Raw genomic sequence first — 25,282 nt, forward strand, 5'->3', positions numbered from 1 at the left:
AGTGCTGGCTGCTAGTGACAAGACAACACTGAAGAGCAGAAGGGCAAGGATGGAACACAGCAGTTCCCTCAGTACAACCAAGACCCTGCTTCTCAGAAAGCATGAGAAGCCCCCCAACTCAAGGTCAAGAGTGAGAGAACATTTGAAGTGCATTTTCACTTTTATTTCAAAACTTTAGACAAGTTACTTTAGTATATAAATTTGACTTTTTTTTTTCCCCCTCTTACAGAATATAAAGATAAATTCCCTCATTACTTCAGTATAAAGTGTTTTACAAGCTTGAAGACAATTGCATAAGTGTTCCTCACACAGAGTATCAGAAATAAAGCAGTCTTTCTACAGAAGTTCAGACAGATGACTACCTCAGAAACAGCAGAGCAGTTTAGTCAAATACAAGTGCACACGTGACACTACAACTGTGCAAGTTCAAGTAAGGCCAAGTCAGTAAACATTGTTAAGTCATTGCAGAGAAGAGTGGAAAGGTTTGTGAGGTGTTGCAAGGGGTGGATGGTCTCATAATATAATACTCTCAAATCAAGAATTTGGAGGGATTTAGCTAGTAGACAAGTGAGTTCTTTAATGCCAGAAAGCATATGCAAAGACCAAGCAGTGTACTGGTGTTAGTGGAGACTTCGTGCCTGTTTATCCTCAGCATGCTAAGACAAACTACAACCTCTTAAAACCAAGCATAAGAACAACTAAATGTTTGAGAAGACAGATTCAGAGCTCAAGTATGTCTTATTTTGGATGGTGTGTAGTTTTTGTCTATTACTTCATCTTGTAAGAACATGTGAAGGCAGCGCTCATTCTGTGCCAGTGGGTGGCCTGCAACCCTGGAGAGGAAAAAACAAGTGTTAGTGCTGACAAATGGAGGCTGCTGGCAGCTAGCCAGCAGGGCAAGCTCTCACACCAATACCCTATGGCTTTGCACTTAGGCATAGATCTCAATTCCAGGTCACTGTTGGTGACCAGAGAGGTATCTGACAGCAAGATTTGTCATCCTTCCCCAGCTGATCATTTGGAAGAGCATGATGTCATCATCTGTCACCTGCCATTAAAGGGACTATTGAAGTGCCCATCCTAGCAATAAGAGATCTAGAGCCAAGTGAGACAAGCAGATTTCTACTGGTCTAGAAGCCTTCGACACAGGACATCTTTCCAAAGCCTGCTTAACCCCTCCATGTTCAGTCTAATTCAAAAGCAGTTAGCTCAGGTAAAGTTAAAGACTTACTCCAGCAGGGGGGGTGAAGGTCTTCTGAAGGTTTTGACATTGTTTAGAGCAGTGACTTGCCATGGTCACTGCATGTACAAGCAGCACTGACACAGCCACAGGGCATGCTGTAAATTGCAGATGTTCTTAGATATGAGACATAAGAGAGCTTGTCTGCTCTAGAAGAGGCCAGAACCTCTACTGTAGATTTAGTTTTGTTCCACATACAGACTGAGCCACCATCCTTTTAACAGTAAAGGAGCTGAAATTGAATCAGAAGACACTCCCAAGCTTGGGAGAAAGCCACAAGGTATTGCATGTAAACTCTTAAATTATCAAGCAGCCTTCTGTATAGGTGAAATTCCAAGAGAAGCAATGTTCCTGGAAGTTGATCACTTAAGGATATGAAAACCTAAAGCAGTTTGGTTAATCAAAACAAGCAGCCCCCACCAGCTCCCCAGGACAGCTTGTGTCAGCCTTCTGGCCTCCACATCTGTCAGAACACTTCTACTCTAAATGGAAGCTGTCTGGTTGAACATGTACAATACAGCAAACTGCAATGGCTCAGCATCAGTACTGCCAAGCACTTCTGTGCATCTTCTCCAAACATCTGTCAGTGCTGATTTCACCACAGGACAGATTCAATTGTCATTAAGGGTGTCCTTTAATGAGGAAGCTGAGCTCTCCTATTCAGCATTGATAAGCTTTTATGACTGCACTTGAAATGATCTATCAATATGGCCAGCCTCAAGCACTAGTTCACAAGAAGATAGTCTGCAATAACTAATTTGAGTTTCTTACCCCCATCAGACTGAAGTTGCCAGCCTGGAGCTTCAAGAGGGGGGAAAAAAATACAGAAAAAGAAAAGGCAGCAGCATATTTCTTCTCCCTTTCAGGAAGGTTGGTAAATTGGTGGCTGAATTGTAAGACTAGATCTGATCTCTCAGCTCTTGGGTGCACATGAGTACCTCACTCTGCAGGGGCTTTTCCTCAGTATTCTTCACTAAGGTGACCATTCCACACAGCAGTTCCTACTTCAAGAATTTTCATGTATCCCAAAGCCAAGTTCAGGAGACAAAAGTGTGGCAACACCCCTGTGAATGTCATTCCAGGTAGTACTGATGGTGGTGCCAACAAGCTGGCCCAAGAGACCCAACTCAAGCTGCACTGCTGTGATTTACATGCAGAGGGACAAAGCTGCTCAACAACATCCATCCTGACACTCTTGGGTATCAAGAATTGACATTGGTGCCTCAAGATCTTTTTGGATACAGTGATGCTGGTTATCTGAGGGATTCTACTTCTAGAAGCAAGCAGAGACCAGCTTTGAGTATTTATTACACAAATTATCTTTGGGTCTAATCTCACTAGTGTGCAGAGTACTTGGTAGAAGCCTTAAAGCTTCTACATGGTTCAAACCTTTAATTAGTAATACTTGCTTGATGGCCATGCCATTGAAATAAATTGATGAGTTTGAATAGCTAGGAGCTGTGCCTGAGGAGTCTTGCTCCAGCCATGCTCCAGTCTGCCTCTACATCAATATCTACATTAACAGTCTGCTTTTATGTTTCAAAGGAGGGAAAACAGACCAAGAAGTTTTACACTTCCACAAGATCAGTGGATTAACTGCTGGGGGACTAAACAAGTGAGAGCAGCAAGCTGGCCACTCCATTTCTGTTAGGTGTCCTGAGTTTCTCAGAGATTCCAGGGACCATGACCCTTTCACTATCAGCTGCTCCAAAACATAAGCAGTCCTCTTCCCCCACACATTGCTATAGTCAGCTTACAAAACTTTGAGTGCCCTTCTCCTGCATTTAGTGTCCCAAACCTGCATGGATAAAAGCTGCACTTCATAGTCCTGGCTGCCTTGATTGCACAGCATTTAAAACCATCTTACTATAAAAGGTCATCTGCCTTCATGTAGTGTAAATGCAAAACTAGATGCTTCAAAAATCCATTCCACTTGTCTTTGGACAGAGGGGAGAGCAGTCTGAAGCATTTTACTTGCTTAGAACTAGTAACAACACCCCTAAGTTGATCTAACAAGCAACTATGAGAAGAAAAATTGAAGAGATTTCATAGTCACACGTGCACAAAGACAGTTTGAGTTAACCAGCCACTTGCAACTCTAAGCCAGATATGCCTGAACTAATAACAACTGATAAGCAGATTCTCCTAAGGTCTGGCTTAACTCAGAGCCCCTCTGCTCCTGTTGAAGGGCATTGCTATTAAACAAGGTTAGAATGCCAGGGGAACTGACAAGCCTGGGAGCAGTCCCAAATCCAGCTGGTCTGAACAGCATTGGTTCTAGAGACCAGAACGGCTGTTTGACAGACAGCACCTTCTTCCTCACTGCTTGGATCTACACTGTTGAAGGTACTGAAGCAGCTCTTCAGGTCAATACACAGAGAGCAGTTAGTGTCAGATGGGGGGGGAAATGAATCTTAAGATTTTGTTACTGTCATTTCTGCTCACCCTTTGAAAAGCACTGAGAAAAACCACAAAGTGTCTATTTCAAACTACAATGTGCATACCTCAGGTAGTGTTTTTTACACCTTCAGGAAGATTCTCATGATGATTAGAGAGAATATGCATCATTACACAAACTGATAACACCTCATATCTGCAATCAAAGTAAACTGCTGCAAGCCCATTGTAAGCTCCATTGTTCAGCCAGGGCGGGATAGCTTTTCAGAAATGAAAAAGTAGAACTATTCTGAGAGCTATAATTTTAGTAGTAATTTGCATAAATTACCAATAACACTAACATCCACCTCAGCTGTTCAGGTACACATTAGGATATCCAACCTAAACACTGGAGGAGCACTCTTACTATGTCCTGCTGCAAGATTATGTGAAAGCTGTTGTTCTAAACCCACTGCAGTTCCCACCATTAGAGGATGAACAGCTTGCATTCAGTTTTAGAGACTTCAGCTCTGGGTTTGTCTCCAGATCACCAGCCCCATCACTTACTTGTTGATGAACTGCTCAAGAGCCTGCTTCCTTTCCTCTATGAAGGAATCATCGAATATGCCATCATCCCCTCGGAAAGGGAGCTGACGGAGGAGAGCTTTTCCTGGGAGAGGAGGTACCACAACCTAGAAGATTTAGAAAGTGTCCTTAAATTGCTGTCTGTTAGCAAGTTCAACACACCTCCAGTGTCACCTGCTTCTCTTAGAGGACCCAACCCAATCACATCCCTAGTGAAGCAACAGATGAGCAGAGAAGAACAGTATCTGCCCCACAGAGGTAAGGTGAATTCAAGTAGTTTTAACTCAATTAACTCAAACTTATTAAACAGCCTCCAGCATTGTATGACTGAGGTTTGCTGAAAGACTGACACAGTGCTTTAGCTCTGGACATCAACCACAGTATCTGCCCCACATGAGATATTTGCTTTATAATATAATGCACAAGTTTCAGCATCATTACTCTGTCTATAGAGACTTGGATTCACTTTTCCTTTCACCCACCTTGCTTTCTCTTTCTAGCTCATTCCTTAGCCATTCAAAGTCACTGTATCTTCTTCTGACTGTGGATTCTTTCAATTTGAAGATAGGTAGATTTGTCTGAAAACAAGAACACAAGTTATTGATTAGACAAATTAGAAGTTTTGATAGGCAGAAGCAACAAACTTAAGTTAAAGATCCGTTCCACATAAGCACCAGCAACAGTACTGAGAAATGACAGAGAAACAGATAAAGCTCTGGAAGCTACATGAGTAACTTGTACCTCAAACTGCTTAACTGGGGGCCTCATTTTATGGCATCCTAATCACTGGTATTTTGCCACCACATCACCTAGCAGGGTAGCAGATTTGCTGGCCCTCTGAGATGTCTCTAGGGTCACAGAAGCATCTGCTATTCTGTCTCAGGAGCTCAACTCCCAAAGCCAACGTATGTACAAAACTGGAGATGGAGGAGAGGGGAAGGAAGTGTCTTAATCCATACAAGCTCCTTCTATTGCATTCAAGAGGGTGTTTCAGGTACCAGCATAGGACATTGACCCAGCTTCCTGTACCCTGCTACCTGATAGAACTGGCCTTTAACACCTTCAAAAGCAAAATCCAGTAAGTCCTACAGTGAATCCACTCAGGACAGATAAAGCTGAAGATGTAACAGCACAAGCTGCAAAGCTCTGATAGCTCCAAAACAGCCAAAGCTAAGACACAACACAATGCTCAATGCTAATCAGATTGTTTAGCTATGAAGTTAAACCACACAAAACTCTCCTGAACAAGGAACTCTAACACCCTTGAAAGGGACATCAAACATGAGCCAGGCTATGAGGCTGCACAAGACCATGTTAAATGCACAAGGACCCTGATGTGTCCTTACACTAACTTGCATGAAAGCCTCTCTTCTTCTGTTTGTTCTTGGGGTGCAGTGTTCTTGCTGTAATGCAACTTGCACGTTCTTTTAAGAACAGATGCAGAGGGTGCTCTCCTAATAACATCTCCACGATGCAAAGCTCCAAGACCACAATTTGAAGCTTAAATATTAAGGTGGCAAACTGGCTAGAGTGTCATAAAAATGGTTTTGGTAGGTCATAACTCCTACAAGCAAGACCAGGAGTCTGTAACTGCCATACATGAACCAAAGCAACAGAATAAAGCTTACTGTTAGCAGTCTGCATAATCACTATCTTAATATACCTTTGAAGTACCCTAGGAAGCTGATGTTTACATGGGACTACAATTATTCTCTGTTTTCCTGTTGGCAGAAGCACAGTAGTCATTCCCATCTTAGCATTCCCCCCCTCCCCCCTTTCTTCTGTTGGTTTATTTCTTTTAAGTTCTAAGCAATCTCTTTCAGCTTCTGGTCACAGTTTGAGTGGCTAACCCTGGAGGGTATAATTTGTAAGGTGTCATACATAAGGTATCAAGTGATACTTCTGGCTGCTCAAAACAGGTTTAATTGCAGAGATACTTCTCCTGCATGACTATGGGCCATTGTGTTACTGCCAGCCAATAACAAGGTTTTGGCTGTCAAAGTTCAAAAGTACTTGAGAAGTTAGCTGTGTGCTTTCACATCGTGGCTGTTTAGTCCATAATTTACAGCTGATCAAGTACAGAACAGTATTTTGTTATGCAATCTCTTATTGCTAAATGTTTGAAGGTACTCAAGCTCCCCTTCCCAGGTAAGGCCCTGTTGACTGTACCAGTGACTAACAAGAAAACTGCACTTAAGACTATTACTCCAAAAGTCAGACTTTATAAATAAACACTCCTGGCCTGAGGATAAGCATGCTCTACTCCAGAATGAATGAAGCTATGTCTCCCTGAGTGCATGAAGGGGATTCCCAGAAGTTGAAGTACTGGATTATTTTTCTCTGATTTCAGCTGTTGGCTTTTTAACCAAGCTCAGCCTTCCATATTACAACATCAACTCTTTGTCAGTCTCAGGTGAAAAGTCCTCTAACACATAGGCTCTCACCTGCAGAATGTATTCCATTCTCCTCTCAAGTTACTTACAAGAGGGATTAGAACTGAATGAAAGCAGCTAAAAACAATGGATTTGCAGGTCTTCAGGAACTCTTTTCATGCTTCTGGGCATGAAGTCTATAAAGTTAATCTCTAAACAAGGTATCAGGGTTACAGGTACAATGTAGGGGTAGAGGTGCCAGCTGAGCTCATTTTACCTTCTACATTCCCTTTTGACATGCTAGTGCAGCTAGGGAGCTGGAGAAAAGGAGAGTTAAAGTACTTGTTTTCCCTTCAAGTTGAGAAATCCTTGATTATAAGCACTACAACTACCTGAAGGGAGGTTGCAGCCAGGTGGGGGTTGGTCTCTTCTCCCAGGCAATCAGCACCAGAAGAGGAGGACACAGTCTCAAACTGCACCAGAACTTTAGGCTGGAGGTGAGGAGAAAGTTCTTCCCAGAGAGAGTTGTTAGCCATTGGAATGTGCTGCCCAGGGAGGTGGTGGAGTCACCATCCCTGGAGGTGTTCAAGAGGGGATTGGATGTGGCACTTGGTGCCATGGTTCAGTACTCATGAGGTTCAGGGTGACAGCTTGGACTTGGTGATCTTTGAGGTCTTTTCCAACCTTATTGATTCTATGAAATGTTCAAACTGGAAAGTATGTCATTAAATGAAGTGGCTTATAGTCACAACTTGACAACTACATGGTAAAGGAAAGTGCATGCCCTCTGTTCATTGGTCTGGGTACAAGTCAGGGCTACCTGTTGAGATCAGCCTCTGAACCTCATATTTCTTAAGACCCAGAAACTGCAGGAATTTTCCTTCCTCTAGAAATCAGTACTGATACAGTTGCCTCTCTGAAGAATGCTGCTCTAAAAGAATCTCTCATTTTGAAGAAAAGGGGGGAAAAAAGCAATTTGAGAGTCCTGTTTCATACTGTTTAATCTATTTACACCTTGGTTCTCTATTTTTAACTCAGGATCCATTCACATCTGAAGTTACTGTACTTGCCTTTCACTGAGAACTACAACACAGGATTATCAAAATCAGTTTTTAGCTTCAGTTTGAGACTTATCCCTGTTTAGTCACTGAGGTGCCTGCAGCTATTCTGAAGACTGCTTTTCCTGCTAGAACAAGGCCAGAAGTAAGGCACAAAACTTGAAGTCAGGCTGGTCTCGTATGTACAAACATTTCTCCTCATTCATCACCAGTGTCAGCTTTCTGACCTGGTGATCTGCAGTCTGTCATGAAGCTCATGACCCAACTTGGCACAGGCCCTGGAGCATAGCTGATTCCTCTGATAAGTTCAACACCACTGCTGCAGCAAGTTGCTTTGGTGGTTTTTTTCCTTCTCTAAGGGCAATTAGTCTCATTTTTATATGGAACATTTTCAGCAGCTTCCTCACCCCAAATCATGCCTCTTAGTCTGAATGCAAGCCCTCCACCTGAAAGGATTATGCACACTGCCTAGGGCATCAAACAACCGGAAGTCTCTAGTCAGAACTGCAGGTAAAGCAGAACAATAAAAGCACAAATAAACCAGCTCTGCAGGAGTCCCACACAGCCCAAAATCCTAATCATAAAGATACCAGGTTCTGCCTTGCACTACTTCTGCATCAGACTACATGTAGACAGACACTCATTAAACTTTCTCTGGCTACTGTCAAACAGTCTGTGTTCTGCTGGGTGAGCTAATGGACAACCCAGAACACTGGAATAAACATTGTCAGAGCTGGTGGCAAGTTAAATTACATAGTGAAACAGCAGATGACAAACCCAGACCCTTAAGTCACTCCTGCATTTCTCCACTCAAATGCCAAATGGATTTCTACAGTCATCTGGCTGGCATTCAACAAACCAGGAATAGAAAGTAGTGGTTGTGTGCTACCAGACTTCAGGGCAAAACCTGTACTCAGGGTAAGCATGTTTCCTCAGCTACATTTGTCATTGTAACATATGCAAAGTGCAAGTCTGCCTCCAACCTCAGGAGGTTCCCAAATTCACCTCAGAAGCAAGTGACAGCCCTAAGGCAGTAGCTCAGACAACCAGGTTACAGTGTTCTAGCTGTTAGTAGTCACTCCCTGAGTTATGCCTAGTTAGAAACCAATGTTGTAATATATGACTGAAGAGACTCTCCCCAGCAGAACACAAGGAGCTCCAAGTACCTGTCAATACTGTCCATTCAGCTTCAGATACACAGCTCCCTGCTGCAGCCACTGTGGTGTACAAGTTGCCTTAAATGGAGGAGGAAAAATGGGAGCACTTCAAATAAATCAGTTTGTACCTAAGTGTTTTGTTATCTAGACTAGATGAATTGATCCAGCAAGTGGGAAAAAAGCTTGCAAATAGCCAGACTTGTTCCTACAAGTTCATTTCTAGACATATATTGAATGCAAACAGCATCTGGGTCCCTTCAGAGCACACAGTGATGCTCTGCAAGATTGATTCAGTGACACTGCAGCTCAATCCATCCCTACAACTGCAGAAACTCCACAACTGTGGCTGCCCAGGATAGTCTGAGGAAAATTTGATTAATTTCTTCATCTGTCAATGTAACAGCAGCACTGCACTGCCCAGGTCTCCCACCCCATCAGACTGAGAATAAAGCTGCACTGTTGCCATAGCACCTACTTTGATGTTGTCTTTTCAAGTAGGTTATGGCAGCCTTGATACAACTCTATTTCCATTAAAATAGAGTGAAAGAAAGCACTCAGCTCACTTTTGATAGAAGTTTGTGGCCTTGACTCTCAGAAGCTAAATTCAAGCTTCTTCCTATCATACAAGCATTATCTTTGTCAAGAGACTACCCCTTTGGCTACATTTACAGTTACCTGATGGGAGCTCTGGGGGGGTTACTGTAAGCAGCTTTCAGGGTGGATAAAAAGTGTGATGGTTTTCTTAAAGCAAGAGCCTGCTGTCTCTCAGTTCTAGAAACTGGCTGCAGCAGCCCAGTGCAATTGCAGAAACCTTGCCAGTGGTTTGCTTCCTTCCCGACCTGACATAAGCAGCTACCTCCCCATTTCCTACAATTATAAGGCTCATGAAAGAAGGAAAACATGCTCTCAACTTCATTGCTACAAGTTCAGGTTTTTGCTGTGTACTTCACTGAAGGAAACCTCTTTCCCCACTGCAAAAGGTGAGATAAGAGGCTGTTATTTGTCCAAGTTTCAGACCTTTTGATCTAAGCAGAGTTCTGCTTCCTCTTTTATCCACTTGGTGCCCAGGCCTACTGAATGTACAACTAGCTGCAAAAAGATCTGAAGTTAATGGAACACTGAATAACTCTGACTATATGAAGGCACCTACGTTTTTAACAAGGCTGGCTTAAGCTATACCAAGAACTATAGAGCTTCCCACTCCACAGTACTGAGACAGAGCTAGGATGCTTCCCACCTTTAAGGCAATGAAACCCTAGAAGAACACAAGGACAAGAGGACACAGGGTCAAGCTGTGCCAGGGAAACTTTAGGCTTGAGGTGAGGAGAAAGTTCTTCACAGAGAGAATTTTTACCCATTGGAATGTGCTGCCCAGGGAGGTGGTGGAGTCACCATCCCTGGAGGTGTTCAAGAGGGGATTGGATGTGGCACTTGGTGCCATGGTTTAGTAGTCATGAGGTCCTGAGTGACAGGTTGGACTTGATCTTTGAGGTCTCTTCCACCCTTATTGATTCTATGATTATCTCAGTCTCTTTAGAGTAGAGTTAACCTTTGCCAAGTCCAATGCCCTGAGCCCAGAGCTGCTCTGGGAAAATTAGCATACGGTGTCTTGAGTTTTGCCAAGCAGCATCTATCATCACCTGACCAAGTTCACCAACATCATTCAATCACAGTGTGCCATGGTCAAAAGGCTCAAAGCAGGGCAAGTTTGAAAAACAGATTGATTAGGGATTCTTTATTCTTCAGATTCCATGCTTGGAAGCCCACTTTAAAAAGGACACATTCAGGTAAAGGTTTTTGCAACACCCAAACAGAATTACTAACTCTGGGTAATTATTTCAAGGTTAGCAAGCCAAAGTGCCCTCTGAAACACCAAATACCCCTCTTAAAGAGAAGGGACTGCTGCTTTTGCACAGTTGCAAGCCATGACTGCCACAAGTTCTGGTTTGACCTACTGTAACATTACTATTCACTCCTCCTTGGGAATGACTGAAAAGAGATCCCATTAAGCTGATGCTTTGGTGTCATTACCTGACATCTACCAGCTACAGTCAAAGGGGGCTGATGAAATTACAGAAAATTACTGCCATTGATAGTTTTCATCAGAAATGAAAGGTTTAACATGTTTGGCAAGCTAGAGACAGTACAGTACCCCTACACTTCATAAGCACAGCTAGAAATAGATGCATCAAGAAGCAAAAAAAATTATCTTCATATTTCCAGTTCTATTGGAGCAGTGACAGTCACATTAAGTAGACACCTAACACCTACAGAAAGGCTGACAGCTCCTGTTCATTAATTTGTAGCCTGTCTTAGGGGATACTGCAGCTTAGGCCCACAGAAATAGTTTCAGAGACTATTTCCAGGTATAGAGGTGGTAAAGAAGCATCTAAAAATAAAGAGGTATCAAAATACTCTGGGATCACATGCCTCCCTGGATCACAGCCATCTGTCCTACAAAGATTAGTCACTGTTCTGTTGGATTTGGTCTGCTCAACACTGTACTGGAGTGGACACTTAATACATGACAGTCAAGGCCCACACTATGTGCAGAAATAGAGTCCAAGTCACCAGTGAAGCTAATATATCCATAAGAACCACTATTCAGAGACTTGATTATTTTATTTACACATGAACAGACATCAACACCAAACTAGTTCAGCACCCTTGGACCAGATCTTGAATGTAGTTTAAATCAAAACCTCTACAGAAAAGTCATCTGCTCAGAGCAAATGCAGGCAATAGCCACTTGTAAAGCCACTTTGCTTGCTTTGCAATTTTCTTTCACCCACACAGAGAAATGCAATAGTCTCCCCAGTCAGTGTCCTGAGCAGTTCTTAGGCTTCCAGCCATTCTTGTCTCAACTACTACTTGAAGGAACAGTTCGTGTTTACAAAGGTGCAGTACCTGGGCTGTAGATCTGAAAGTCACCTGAATCAGTGCAGTTTTATCCTTTAAAGAAGTGTCTAAAAACACTTCACTTATAGCAGTGTCTTGAATAGGCTATTAGGAGTAACAAACTCCAGTTTGAGCAGACTTGGTGTGATGCAAGGTTTGCAGCAGTAAGGAAACAGAATTAGTGCTGACTAGGCATCCCTAAATACATTCACACTGAGTCACTGTTTAGTCATTACCCCACTACAGGCTTTGCTGATGATGAAACTGAACAATGCTACTGTCAACTATGTGCACCAGCAGATTTGTTTCTTCTCGTGGTGGCAGACAAGTCTGCAACTTCAAACTCTGCCCAGCAGATGAAGGGCAAGATATGAAGACATTCACCAGATCAAGGCTGTCACTTTGCACAAGCATGGGGTCAGACAGGGGCTTTCTGACCAAGTTGTATCTTCAGTTCATTTACCACCTTACTCTGACTTGGTCACAGAAGTTAAACTCCAATCAGACTACTAAAAATATGAAATGCAAACACTGTATCCAAGTGAGGTCTTGAAAAAAGGGGTTAAAATGAGAAGAGACTTTCAAAAGCAGCTCAAGTGTAGCAGATATACTTCCCCAGCCCTTGAGGCCAATACTATTCTTAACAGTGTGGGCACTTCACAGCCTGTGTGTTCATTTCCTTCCCCACTCCAGGCCTGAGTAGTGAAATACCTCTGCAGGTCTACAGAAGCCTTTCTGCAGAAGATACAGGAAAGGTGAAACGCTGGCACCACCCAAGAGATGAATTTCACAACATCTGGAAGCACAGCAGCAAGGCCTGACCTTTCTATACCTCAAGACAGGCCACTGAGCTGTGGAACCTTGAGAAGCTAAGGTATGCTCTAGTAATGAGTTTCATCACACTGATGAGAGGCACAAGACCATTCAACATTGAAGGACAGAATTAAGATAAAAGCTTTTTGTTTAACTTTGGCTTGACTAAGAAAATTCTTTAACTGCTTGGACTTTGTAGCTCCTGTAACAGGGACTTCAGTTCTATCAGTCTGAATATTCAGGACTTCTCTGCCAGTCCTCACTAACCACAAGGAGATAATGGAACCTTTTAGCCTAGGTGACAAACCCAACTGAAATGAGCAGCACAGAAGTTGTTCTTACTTCTACAGTAACAGATTAAAGTATTAACAAAAGGATATTTTCCCATCTAGAAAGTTCCCAGACATCTGCATGCTTTGTTGACAGTATTCTAACCAATGTGCTTATCTCCTATGGCACTGCTCTTACAGTGAGCATACAGCCCTGAAGTGTGTCACCAGTTGCTGGGATCAGAGTTAGCTTGTAAAGCTTAAGTCTTGTCTCCTAAAAGGATTTAGCAACTGAAGCTGTTTCACAGAATCTGTTTGAGCAAAGATGTTCCTGTTGACCCACTTAACAAGCCAATTATTTGCCTCAACTACAGTAGAAGTCAAAGTATACCTGGAAGGGGACTGAAGACTGCAGACATGTTGTAGGATATGACAAGTGTCATTTTCTCTACATTGGATTCCTGGCATTCAGAGAGAGGATCGGCTTGCAGCCCATAAATAGCAACAGGTGTGCTCTTGTTGAAGCGTTGGCATGCACAAGCCCACCTTGAAAAGCTGTAACAAGGTGCAGCAAGTAGAAGAGAACCACCACCTCTCTGGTGCCACTTCCTGAGGAGCTAGTAAAGACTCATGACAAAAAGCATGTGGAATGCAAGGGTCTTTACACTGAAGTTTAACTGTTGGTTCATACTCTTCCTCGATAGGGAAGGGCAATGGTTTGTTGTATTACCTCAGCAGGAAAATCTAATCCATTATGTTAGTTTTAGCCACTACTCACCACACTGTGATCATCTAGGCACCTTTAGATGAGATGACTACTATTAAGTTTTATTTCACTAGAGAAAGCACTTTGAGCTTTATATCCTACTGCATTGCTCTCCCTTTTAGCTCATACCAAGCCTTCACACAAAGGATACCTCAAAATGGTACAAACTCACTGCCTAACACTGCTGCAAAGCAAATTCTCAAGTACCCTGTCAAGAACAAGACCCACTCAAAAGTACAATTTTAGCACTGCAGGATGGCATTTTCTGTACCATTTACCATTACTGAACAAGGCATTTAGCTTTCATCACCAAGCTGTGCTGCAGTGGCATACCACCACATCGTGTTGCTACAGTGGAAAGCTTTGTCATCACCTTGTCCAGTCTGCCAAGAACAGAACATGATTTCATGCAAGTTCAGCCTCAGAAAGTCAATACCTTGGCCAACTGACCATCTGTGAAGTAAACTGCCCCACAGCAAGTGCTGTGTAGGTTCCACCTGCAGCACTCCAAGAGCTTAATTGCTTGGGGAAATACCCCAACACACAACCATCCTGCTAGCCTGCAGAGACACATGCTGTGAAAAGCCTTCCTAAGCACTGGAATACAACTGACTTGCTCATCCAGCAGTATCCAGCTGCTGCATAGAGCACCCAAAACTTTTGGGTTCCTTATTAAGCTTTCCAACTTCCACCAGAAGTTGATGAGTACAGCAATACACAAACTGAAGCATGAGGTGGTTCCACTTGCTGCTTTCCAGGAAACAGATATGCTTCAGCTGCAGTATCAGTAGAAAGCTTGCCAACAGAAATTTAGGAGGAACTCTGAAGTACTTCACGCAGGTACTTTCTGCACGGTATTAGTTACCAGACCTCACTTCAAGAGTCTGCTGCAAAGTTCAGTCTTGCCAAAAAGAAGTTGAACTCCAAGATTCAGACAAAGCAATAGGCAGAATGACCCTTGGACCACCTTTGTGACCACTGTGACAATGGCACAAGTTTAATGGCTTCAATACAACCTTGAATCTCTAGTGTCCAATCTGACAACGTTTCTGGCTTAGTGTGACCTCCAGCCACAACATGAGGCTGTCCAATGGCTTTTACCAGACCTTGGCAGCAGTGAAACCATCCACCTCTGCTCCATTTAATATGTTAATGTTGGGGTTGGCTGAAGATACAGCTTTCCAGATATGACATAGATAATTCATTCCATCTTCTCAGGTTTGTTTTGCTGCACTGCACTAGCACTGCTGGGAGAAACTGCAAATGCCAGCTGCAACTTTCTGTGACCACAAGCCGTTGTCAAACCACAGAGGTTAACTGGTGGCTACTGGCTGCCACACTCCAACAAGCAGCTTACACTACAAAGCCTACCTTTTAGAAATACAATACTACAGCAACCCAAGTTTCAGCTCTTCTCCCATGCTGAAACTTGTGTGCTCTGCTGAGAAGCAGTTAGCTGATACAAGTTTAGACAGTGAACACAGCTCTGCATGACTTGTATTACCTGCTCTGTAGCCTTCCAGCACACAGACATAAAGCTCAATTTTGCCCTTCATGATAGCTATGAATGTATAAAGCAGGGATGCACTATGTGTACAGTGCAAACTGGAGAGGGAATGGTCATGTATTTGAGTTCTGTACACAGATACACATAAGGAGGGAGGAGGAAGCAATGTTTATACAGGAGCCAGACTGGGAGGAAGAATAGAGGAAGGTCACAGCACTATCCCAGTGTATGTTTGTTTAAGTCCTATCTAGGTCTTCCTTACAACAGGAATCCAGACTTTTCTACCCCAAACAGCCTACCCTAAGAGCAATTTGTCTGAAAACCTGGGTTTTTTTTTCTGATTTCCTTTCTGCTGAATTACTTCAGTTGAGGATTTAAAACCCAAAATGATTATTTTTTTAGCCCCAGTAAATTTGGTCTCATTGCCAAGGCTAAATCCCTTTTGTATCACCTTCCCCAGATGCAGCAATTCTAAATGCTCAGTCTCATGGAAAGAAAAGTCATCAGGAACCTCAGGCACAAACACTTTCCAGCAAGGTAGAGTTACATCCCTCTGCTAAGTGGACAGCTAGGGTCCTTATGATAAGGGCAGTGTAACATGACCCAAGTCAGCAAGTTCTAATCTGTCCTCAGGCACAGGCCAAACATAGGTAGCAATTGTTTTAATTTATTCTTCTTGCCCTATGGACACATCCTGAAACATAAGAAGAGCATCAGAATTAAAGAAGTATCCTCCTTAGTAGCTTTAAAAAAAAGCAAAATCAACTGAGATTTAAGTAAAGCTACACTAAGTTTAGAACTTAAAGACTTTCAACATCAGAAAATCCACACAGACTTTTAGTTTTGTCTTAGCAATTTGAGTGAGCAAGGCAGCAGCCCTCAGATGAAGCCCTGTGCCACGTGCACTCCATGGTGTCCAGTGAAAGAACTCATAGCAGAGAATGTGTGCTGGGGTTCAGTGAGGCTTGTTCCCCCTCTCTTACTGCCAGGTTCAATCAGCTGTGACAGACTAAAGCTACACAAGGTAGAGACTCAACCACAAGCTAGGGAAAAAAATAAATACATTCCAAGAGGTCATCTTTCCTGAACACAACTTATGCCTGGCAGCACAGGCTAAAAGGGTCCCTGTCAGTCACAGGCAAGGATCACATCACAGAGACAGTAGTTTTCTTTGCGCTCCTCCAGGCCCTGTTTATGAAACTAGAAAGCCCAAGGATCAGTGCAATGATTTCACATAGCTTTCCTCAAGCTCAAGAGTACCAGTTTTTGAGGCTAGTCAGCAAACATGGCCCTTCCAGCCAGGAAAGGGTCTAGTGCTACCAAGAAAAAGTATTTGATAACACAGGGTGAGAAATAACTCTATTTATTAGGAACTCAATTTGTGCTTAGGCACAGAAGAAACCAGGAAGCCCTCCTCCATACACACTCACCTTATCACTTCAGCTAGCTTTGATCTACCACGTGTGCTCACTTGTCTTATTTACACATTCTGCACAGCATTTTTGAGGCTGCTGGAATCCTGAACTTGACCTTCTCTGGGCAGATCCACCCATACTACTACAGACAGCTGAGTTCACCCTCTTCTATTTATTCAGGAGACAGACAGGCAATTGCTCACAGCACAGCAACATTTCAGTCTCACAGCAGTGCATTTGTCCCTTAGTTATCTCAACCGAGAGGCGTTGCCTCGGCTACTACCAGACCATGAGTTATCGAACGCTGCTGCTTGTAGAGGCTGGGGCCTGCTCCCACACCGAGGATGAAGTCCAGCACTGCTCAGCCACCACCTCCCCTGCGGCACTCACCGCACTGGCTGCGAAGCAGGCCCTGAAGGACAGGACGGCAGCAGCCTGTCACCGCCACCCCGGCCCCGGGGACACCCAAACCGGTTACATAAGAGCCATCCCGAGCCCGCCGTAGAGCCCAATACCGACCCAGAGGCTCCCCATCCACCTCCCGCCTTATACTCGCTCCTGAGGCGCCGGGCTCGGCGGCGGGAGGAGCGGACACGTACCCCTCCGAGCGCCCCCGGCCAGCCGCCTTGGCCCGGGCGGGGGCGGCGGGGCCGGACCCTCGGCCAGCATGGAGCGGATCTGGCTCCAGCGACCCCCGCCGCCAGGCCGCACGGGACCCAGCCGAGCCAGGCCGTGTCCTCACCTTGACGCGGATCTCGTAGGTGGTGAAGCGGCCGCGGCCCACCCCCACCGTCTGCGGGTTGCCCACGTCGATCTCCAGGAAGTTGCTGGGCGGCCCGTAGGCGTCGTTGAGGTTCTGCGGCTTGCTGATCAGCCGCCGGGTGTCGGCGATCGTCTCGGCCATGGCGGAGCGGGCGCCTTTCCCCCCGGAGCGCGGCAGGACGCGAGAGAGCACCGAGGAGCAGCAGCACCGCCGCCCCGCGCCGCCCGCCCTCTTATCGCCCCGCGGCCAGCTGACTGCCCGGCAACGCGCACCCACGCCGCCGCCAGCAAGGCAGCCTGGGCTTTGTAGTCCTCGGGGGCCGCCCCGGCCCTGCACGGCTCGGTGCGGCCTCCGCCTCTCAACTACAGCCCCCGGCGTGCGCCGTGCCTCGGACCCGCCCGCCCGCTCTCGGGCTCGGCAGGCTGCAGACGGCGGCGCGGGGTCGCCGGGCAGGGCAGCGAGCCCTCTGCTTTCGGCCAGGCAAGGCTTGGCTGTGCGGACCCTCTCGCCTTTGCTGGGGGAGGGTTGTGCGGTGCGGCGGTCCGGGGAGGAAAGGGCTTGGCTGCGCCCGGCCACTAGTGAGGCCGAGACGGGGCCCTTGTGCGGATCAGGAGCAGAGGGAGCGGGGATGCGATTTAGGCAGTGCAGGAGCAGCCTAACCGGGTGTTTTTAAACCAAAGAAGGTTTTAACAACACATGCTAATATTCCTAAATGACTCTGTCATCTTAGAGATCTTCCAGGATTTGTTTATATCTGATAAAGGTACCCTTCCAATGATTTAAAGCATATATAATTGTCCTTCTGTATGAAAAGTGGGCTGGTGGTGCTACCTTCTATGTCTACACAACATTATATCCAGGTAGAATGAGACTGTAAGAAAACCTGTTACTTTTCTCTCTCTCTTTCCCCCCCTAAAAATCTGTGTCTAAGCAGTAGTAAAATAGCAGGGTGCCCATAGCTCACATCCCAGACATTTAAAGTTAAGATCTGCCAAGTTTGGGTAGCAGCTGTCTACGTTAATGAAAAGATAATCAGAAAGCAGAGAGGAACCCAAAGTACAAAATTAGCCCATCCACACAAGCAGTATGCTGTAGGTGGTTTGCTTTCTGACTTCTCTGTGAATATCCCACTCATCGCTCATCCAGCCTTATTTCTGCCCCTTACTCGTGCACCTTCCATACTTCCTTTCTGCTAATAGCTGCCGGCTAGTCACTTATAAACAGAAATTAAACTGACAAGAGTTTTGCAAAGTGGGAGTGAAAGGGAACCTCACCTGAATTATACTAGTTATTAAACTGGTCTTGCAGCAAGGCAGGAAAAAAACTCAGGAATTCTTCTGAAATGCACATGTATGCATCTGGCTAAGCCTTTTGTTTTGCTACACAACCTGTGCTACCACATCTGACTGCAAATATGTGAGAGCACTGGTATTGTCTTCAGTATTGTCTGCCTCCTGGCCAAGCCTGGTTTCATTATCTATTCCAAAGAAACAAAGAAGTGCCTAATACTGAATACTGGTGAAGTTGGTGAGCCTATGATTAATCAAGAAATTAATATGTTCTCACACTGGGTAAGTACTAAGAGTGAGGAGTAAGTCAAGTGTTCTTCCCACAGAACACCACCTCAGCAAAACTCTTCTGCCTCCTTTTCTTAACAGAGACAGCTTGTGGTGGAGAGCTGTACAGAGGCAAGCTACAGGCTGTGAATATTGTAGTGCCTGTGTGTCAATAGCATTGGTAAATAAGGAGGCAGCAATGATTTGGTGAGGTCTCCCATATCTGCTTTTCAAATTGAGGTCAAATACACATCCCCTGACTTGGGAGGTGAAGGGGAAGATGCCCCCCACTTCCTGATTAGACTCCCAGTAACATGATGTGAAAGCCTGTGTGCCACACTGGCTGATGAGGCAAAACGATGGAATGAAGGTGGGGGGGAAATCACAGTCCTGTGAACCTCCTTATTTCCTTCCAACCCTCAGCAAATGCATTTGGTTATTTTGAGTTGTATTTTGTATCTCTTTTTGTGCTCCATGAGACTGAAGTTACATCATCAACAGCTGTTTCTGTTTGCTAGGAAAGTTCTTTTCAGGATGAGGGTGAGCACAAATCCAGAAATGAAAGTGTTCATTCTGGTTCCTGTTCCTGACATGAACTTTGGGACCAAATTTCAAACCTAGAGAGAGAGATAGAGGTGACCTCTGTTTGTGAGTCCAAAGACTAAATGCTGACTAATAATGTAGCTGGCCTGAACAAATATCAGTTTAACATCTATACAATTGTCACATTTTTTTGGAGAGGAGGAAAGGGAGAGGGAATGAAGTATACAAATGTACCACAGAATGGATCTGTGTTACAGGACAACTACTGTGCGAATAGAATAGAATAGAATAGAATAGAATAGAATAGAATAGAATAGAATAGAATAGAATAGAATAGAATAGAATAGAATAGAATAGAATAGACCAAGATCAACTTGTCCAACCTATCACCCAACACCACCTAATCAACTAACCCATGTAACCAAGCACCCTGTCAAGTCTCCTCCTGAACACCTCCAGTGATGGCGACCCCACCACCTCCCTGGGCAGTCCATTCCAATGGGCAATCACTCTCTCTGTGTAAAACTTCCTCCTGACCTCCAGCCTGAACTTCCCCTGGCGCAGCCTGAGACTGTGTCCTCTTGTTCTGATGCTGGCTGCCTGGGAGAAGAGACCAACCTCTGCCTGTTTACAACCCCCCTTCAGGTAGTTGTAGAGAGCAATAAGGTCACCCCTGAGTCTCCTCCTCTCCCAGCTCCCTCAGTCTCTCCTCATAGGGCTGTGTTCCAAGCCCCTCACTAACTTTGTTGCCCTTCTCTGGACTCGTTCCAGCAAGTCAACATCCTTCCTAAACTGAGGGGCCCAGAACGGGACACAGTACTCAAGGTGTGGCCTAACCAGTGCCTAATCTACAGGAGTATAATTCAAAGCCCTGCTCTTTTGGGTTCACATCAAAACATGGTTTTTGCCAAGTGCTAGCAGCCAGTGCAGACACAGTTGGGGTGTGCAATACCCCTGGTGGTGTTTCAGCTTGCCCACGTATAGAAGGCCCATAGTACTGCAGAGGGTTTATTCACTTAGGTAGACAATATCAGAATAGATCCCAATGAGAAATTTTTCTATGCAGCCTGGGGTAAGGAGGTTAAGAAAAAACCCAGTGACAATTTAAATAAATCAGATGTTTTTGCTGAAGATTATGCTGTCATTTTCTCCAATTATTCTTGACATCTTACCCATTTGTATTGTGATCTGAGTTAATAATGGAAGAAAACCCAGCTCTTGTTGCCTTGTTTATTCTTTGTTCTCAAGGAGATAAGCTGTTTATAAAGATAAGTTATTTGTTATTTAAATCACTTTTACTGAAGTTGTTTGTTTCCTTGCTTTGAGTTTCTAAAAATATTGCAACAATTGTGCTGCATCTTGGAGAAGTCTATTCAATTCACTGTGATTTGTACTGGAATTCATTCTAAATGGGCACAGGTGTTGATAGCTGTAACATGCTAGAATGAGTCAAACCCAATAAATGCTCAATAAAGGAAAGATGAAAGAAAATGCACCGAAAACAACTCTTTAAGATGTGCTAAATTAGCAATCTAGTTCACTGCTTAATTGGGTATGTAGCACTGAAGATGCCTCTGGAGCAACTACATATTTTAAAACAGCTGAACATGTTAGACCATCAATCACTTAATATTATCAATACCATAAACATTATCTGCAAAATTACCAATACTGTTTAGAATATAATTAACTTCCCTTTGCAAGCTGTTCTATAGTGCCCTGGTGCAACATTTTGCTATGCTCTTCCAAAAAGTTGATTAATACTCTGTGAAATACTCTTGCTCACTTTCTTATATTGCACAGAAATGGAATGCTAGAATAAGACAGGAGTTCTCAAGCTGCAAACCTAGAAGTCAGTTAAAGCATTTCCTTTGTGTTTTTACCATGAGCAGACATCTTGTTATCTTTCTTGCATGACACGCTCTGCAGGCAGCATCTGAAGCTCCATCCTGACCTTTGGATGCATTTCTGATGGCAATGGAGGGCTAGCCACTGAACATGGTTAATTCCTGAATGACAGTGCCTTTCTCTTGGAGCATAGGCTTTTTGCATTGTGCCTTTCTGTCCAAAGAGCTTGGTGGTCACAATGGACTTGGCTGGATAAGAGAGGCAGGGACCTACCAAACGAGGTCTGTGTTCTCCCAAGGAGCCCTCAGGAGCTCCTGTTCTGGTCTGAACTGATACCTCCAAGGACAATGCTTACTGTGTGCTAAGCACACACCAGCTGTACAGGGCTGAATCAGTCTCTAGGCTTTGCATTATCTTCAGGGAAATCTGCTTTTACGTTGTCACCTCTTTACATCATTCTATCTTGCTGTTGTAGCTTCTGTTCATAGGCATTGAAGTGGTTGTACTGCTGAAGTGCTGGCCAGGCTGCAACTCTGGCCAGCAATATTTGTCCTTAAGATTTCATAAGTATTTGCCCGTGATATTTTATGGTCCATGCTTTTAAAGGTAAACAAACAACACGAACTGCGAATTCAGTTGCTGGAACTCCTCAGCGACAGCCTGAAAGCTGCTGCATGGGATACAGCCACGTCGCAGCATAATACAAATCACAGGAGACAAGCAAGTTGCTTGGGAAATCGGGCAGGGTGGATGCGGCGCTGAGGTGCTGCAGTGACACCGGTGTGGCACCTCGGTGCCTCGCTCAATTGCGACTAGTGCCGAGCGGCTCCGCCTTGAGCGCGGCCCTAGGGCGGGCGCGGCCGGCTCTGCTCCCTCTGCTCGCCGCTCGGCTCCCCAGGGCTTGCTCCACAGGGGTTGCCCCCCAGCCTGCGGCTTGGTTTGGAGGGCAAAAGGAAGGAGAGGAGCCCGAGGCCTCCAGTGAAGCGACTGGGCCAGCACAGGCCGCAGCTGGGCTCCTGCGAAGGGCTGCGGCCTCAGCGCGGAGGCGGCGGAACTGCGTTTCCCAGCGGGCCCCGCACTGCCGCTGCAGAGCCTGGGAAGATGGCGGCGCCCGTGTCGCCCTTGGTTACTGCGCGCTGCCTGCTGCGGGCTTCGGCGCGGCGAGCCGCCCGCCTGCTGCCGGCCCTGTGGAGAGGTCAGTACCGCCGCACCGAGAGGGAAGCCGGCCCTGCGCCCAGCCCTGCCCGGCTTGCAGCCGGGCGAGAGACGGGCTGCTGGGGCACCGCATAGGGACGGCACAGTGCAGCGGCCGCGGCGGCCCCGGCGTCCCTCTGCGCCGCGGGTCTCCCCTTCGGGCAGAGGGGATCCGTGCCGAGGGCAGGGCACTCGCCGGTGTCTGTCGGTCGGGGCAGCCGGCGGGACGCGCACCGACCCAGTGCCCTGCCCCTGTCCTCATCTTCCCCCGCCTGCGCAGGCCGGGACGGCGTGTCCGCTGACACAGCCCCGGGGGAGCCCCGAGTGACAGCCGGGGGCAGGCGCCGAGAGTCGCCCGCGGACTCCCGGGAGCCGCCTCATGACTTGCCGAGTTAAGGATGCCGCTTTCCCTTAGCGAAAAGGCGCCTTCTGTGCGTTGCTCCTCAAACGCTTCGCTTTGCGGCGGCGCCGGGAGCTGGGCGGGAACGCTGGCCTCTGCCAGAGCTTTCACCGTGCCCTCGGGATGGCGTCTGAGACACCTGCACTCTTGTCAGTGGTGTCCGGGGACAGGACGAGGGGCAGTGGGCTAGAACACAGGAGATCCCCCGTCAACATAGGAAAAAACTTCTTCACTTTGAGAGCGGCAGAGCACTGAACAGGCTGCCCAGAGAGGTCGTGGGTTCCCCTTCTCCGGTGGCATTCGAAACCCACCTGGATGTGGTCTGTGCAGTTTGCTCTGGGTGATCCGGATCTGGCAGGGGGATTAGACTCGATGGTCTCGATTTTATCTTTTTCAGCACTAATCGCTTCTAGTGCTTGTTTCAACTTTGTTTCCAGAGTTAATCATACACATTAATCATACACATGTGCCAGGGGGAGTTCAGGCTTGAGGTGAGGAGAAAATTCTTCACAGAGAGAGTTGTTAGCCATTGGGATGTGCTGCCCAGGGAGGTGGTGGAGTCTCCATCCCTGGAGGTGTTCAAGAGGGGATTGGATGTGGCACTTGGAGCCATGGTTTAGTAGTCATGAGGTGTTGGGTGACAGGTTGGACTTGATGGTCTTTGAGGTCTCTTCCAACCTTATTGATTCTGTGATCCTATGATTTTCATGTGTACTGGATGTGAGTGACCCTCTAGTCAGGTGAATATTGTCATGACTTAACCTTTTGCAATGAAAGGACTTCAGTGCCATTTGTTTGATCTTTGCATATTTAGCTGGATATTACCTGTCATGGTTTTTGTTGTTCACCTCACTGAAGGTCTGTGATTCTAATCATGTGTTTAAAAGATTTTTAGTTTGATGGCAGCAAGAGATCTCGCAGACCAAATTTGAATTCATCTTGGGAAGTACAAGAGGTTCTCCCAGAAGGGAATAATTGCCTTAAATTCACTCACATGAAATCTTTTTGCATTGCTTGAAAACTCACAGATTAATAAAGTTAAAGGTGTCACTTTCTGCAGTCACAGAAAGATAGCTGAGATGAAATTCATGTCAGGGAAGCCCAGGTTCTTTTCCTAGGCCCTGAAATAGGAGTGAGACAAGGACCTGCTGGGATTTGTGTCATGGGAATTATCTTCTGACAGATTTGTAGACATCACAGTTCAAAACCTTACCTAATGAAATGCAACTACTGCGGGGGGAGAATAAGGATTACAAGGATGGGTGGTGTTTATCTTGGTTATCCTTCTGTGCTCTCAACCTCCTGCTATCAAGATCAGTCTGTGATACGACACAACCAAGCTCTCATTTCAGATTGTCTTTGTACATAAATAACTCTAGTGCCTGCCTCAGCTGTGGCTGTTGCTTTCATAAGCAGTGTCATTGAAACTCACATACCTTTTTCCTGTGTCATCTTAGCCAAGGGTTCTAAGTGGCAGTAGGAAACTTGACAACACACTGATCTGTTTTTCAATTTGCTGCTCTCTTCCAAAGCAGAAGGTCCCTTGAGTTAAGAATGCTTTTTGATGTTTTTATGTAGGCATGGGTACCTTTGCACTTGCAAACTAATAGCAGTTTACTGAAGGTGTCTTTAGTTCCCTGCTTTAAAGGAAATGTTAATCATTTTAGGTTGGCATTTTCATTCATACTGATTTAGGAAGGCTTCTTTGGAATCCTGTATCTTCTTTCCTAGTTGTATGTCATTTTATGCCTAGCAATTCTAACTTACATATATATATATATATAAACAGAATTCTTGCTGGGAGATGGCCCTGCTACCTTTAGGGAGAAGGTAATGCCAGCAGAGCAGAGTTCCACAGCTATTGCTTTGCTTAGTGTGGTCTTTGCCTCTTTTCAGCTTGCTTACAGAAATCCTGTTTTGGTCTCCTGTTTGCTAGCTTTTAAATTCTTTCTGTCTGGTTAAGCCCACTGCTCTCTAAAGGATTAACCTCTTTAGAGAAATGAACTTTGGAATTTTTGAAATGATTTTGCTCTAATTAGTTGAAAAAACCCTGACAAACAACCAAATGCAAACCAAACCAAACCAACAACATGAACAAATAGCTCCCAAAACACAAAGCAACAACAACAAAACCCCCAAACTCCCACAAAACAATGACAACAAAAAAACCCCAAACCAAACAAAACCCCACCAGAAAACCTCCAAATAAACACAAACAACAACAAAACTTCCAACCCCCACAAAACAATGACAACAAAAATAACCCCAAAGCAAACAAAACCCCAGCAGAAAACCTCCAAAGAAATAAACACAAACAACAACAAAACTTCCTTTGCAACAGCTCATCCAAATCTTACCAGCTCTCTGCTTGTTAACAACAAAAATGCATGTTCAGACCTCAGTAGAGCTGTTTACTACTAAAGTTGGAAGTTGATTTAATGATAAACACAGGGTTAATGTGCTCTAGCAGTTGTATTGGTAAGTGGTGTGAATACATCTTTGTGTGAACTAGTCAGAATTGG

General features: G+C 45.2%; 2 protein-coding genes across 2 annotated transcripts in view; one reads left to right on the plus strand and one right to left on the minus strand.

Moving 5' to 3' along the window:
* Positions 1-219: 219 nt before the first annotated feature.
* Positions 220-17,475, minus strand: SNX3 (sorting nexin 3). Its single transcript, XM_068160487.1, has 4 exons — positions 17,199-17,475; positions 4,684-4,779; positions 4,184-4,308; positions 220-833 (listed from the first exon to the last, which is right to left on the minus strand). The coding sequence occupies exons 1-4, from the start codon at positions 17,358-17,360 to the stop codon at positions 728-730; spliced, it is 489 nt and encodes a 162-aa protein (XP_068016588.1). The 5' UTR covers positions 17,361-17,475; the 3' UTR covers positions 220-727.
* A 4,571-nt stretch (positions 17,476-22,046) lies between these two features.
* Positions 22,047-25,282, plus strand: part of AFG1L (AFG1 like ATPase) — a 46,300-nt gene continuing 43,064 nt past the window's right edge. Inside the window, exon 1 of the mRNA XM_068160488.1 lies at positions 22,047-22,361. Within this exon, the coding sequence (XP_068016589.1) occupies positions 22,268-22,361 (94 nt within the window). The 5' untranslated portion in view covers positions 22,047-22,267. The remainder of the gene's footprint in view (positions 22,362-25,282) is intronic.

Source organism: Melanerpes formicivorus, unplaced genomic scaffold (genome assembly GCF_026170545.1).
Source record: "Melanerpes formicivorus ecotype bairdi unplaced genomic scaffold, bMelFor1.0.p_v2 SCAF_50, whole genome shotgun sequence".
NCBI classification, from domain to species: Eukaryota; Metazoa; Chordata; class Aves; order Piciformes; family Picidae; genus Melanerpes; species Melanerpes formicivorus.

What these genes read in the sequence shown, in the direction of transcription:
- SNX3 (XM_068160487.1), bottom strand. Translation starts at nt 17,360, where the DNA reads ATGGCCGAGACGATCGCCGACACCCGGCGGCTGATCAGCAAGCCGCAG. An exon ending in CCTACGAGATCCGCGTCAAG is followed by an intron (nt 4,780 to 17,198) that starts GTGAGGACACGG and finishes TCTTGTTTTCAG; the next exon opens with ACAAATCTACCTATCTTCAA. An exon ending in AGCTAGAAAGAGAAAGCAAG is followed by an intron (nt 4,309 to 4,683) that starts GTGGGTGAAAGG and finishes TAAATCTTCTAG; the next exon opens with GTTGTGGTACCTCCTCTCCC.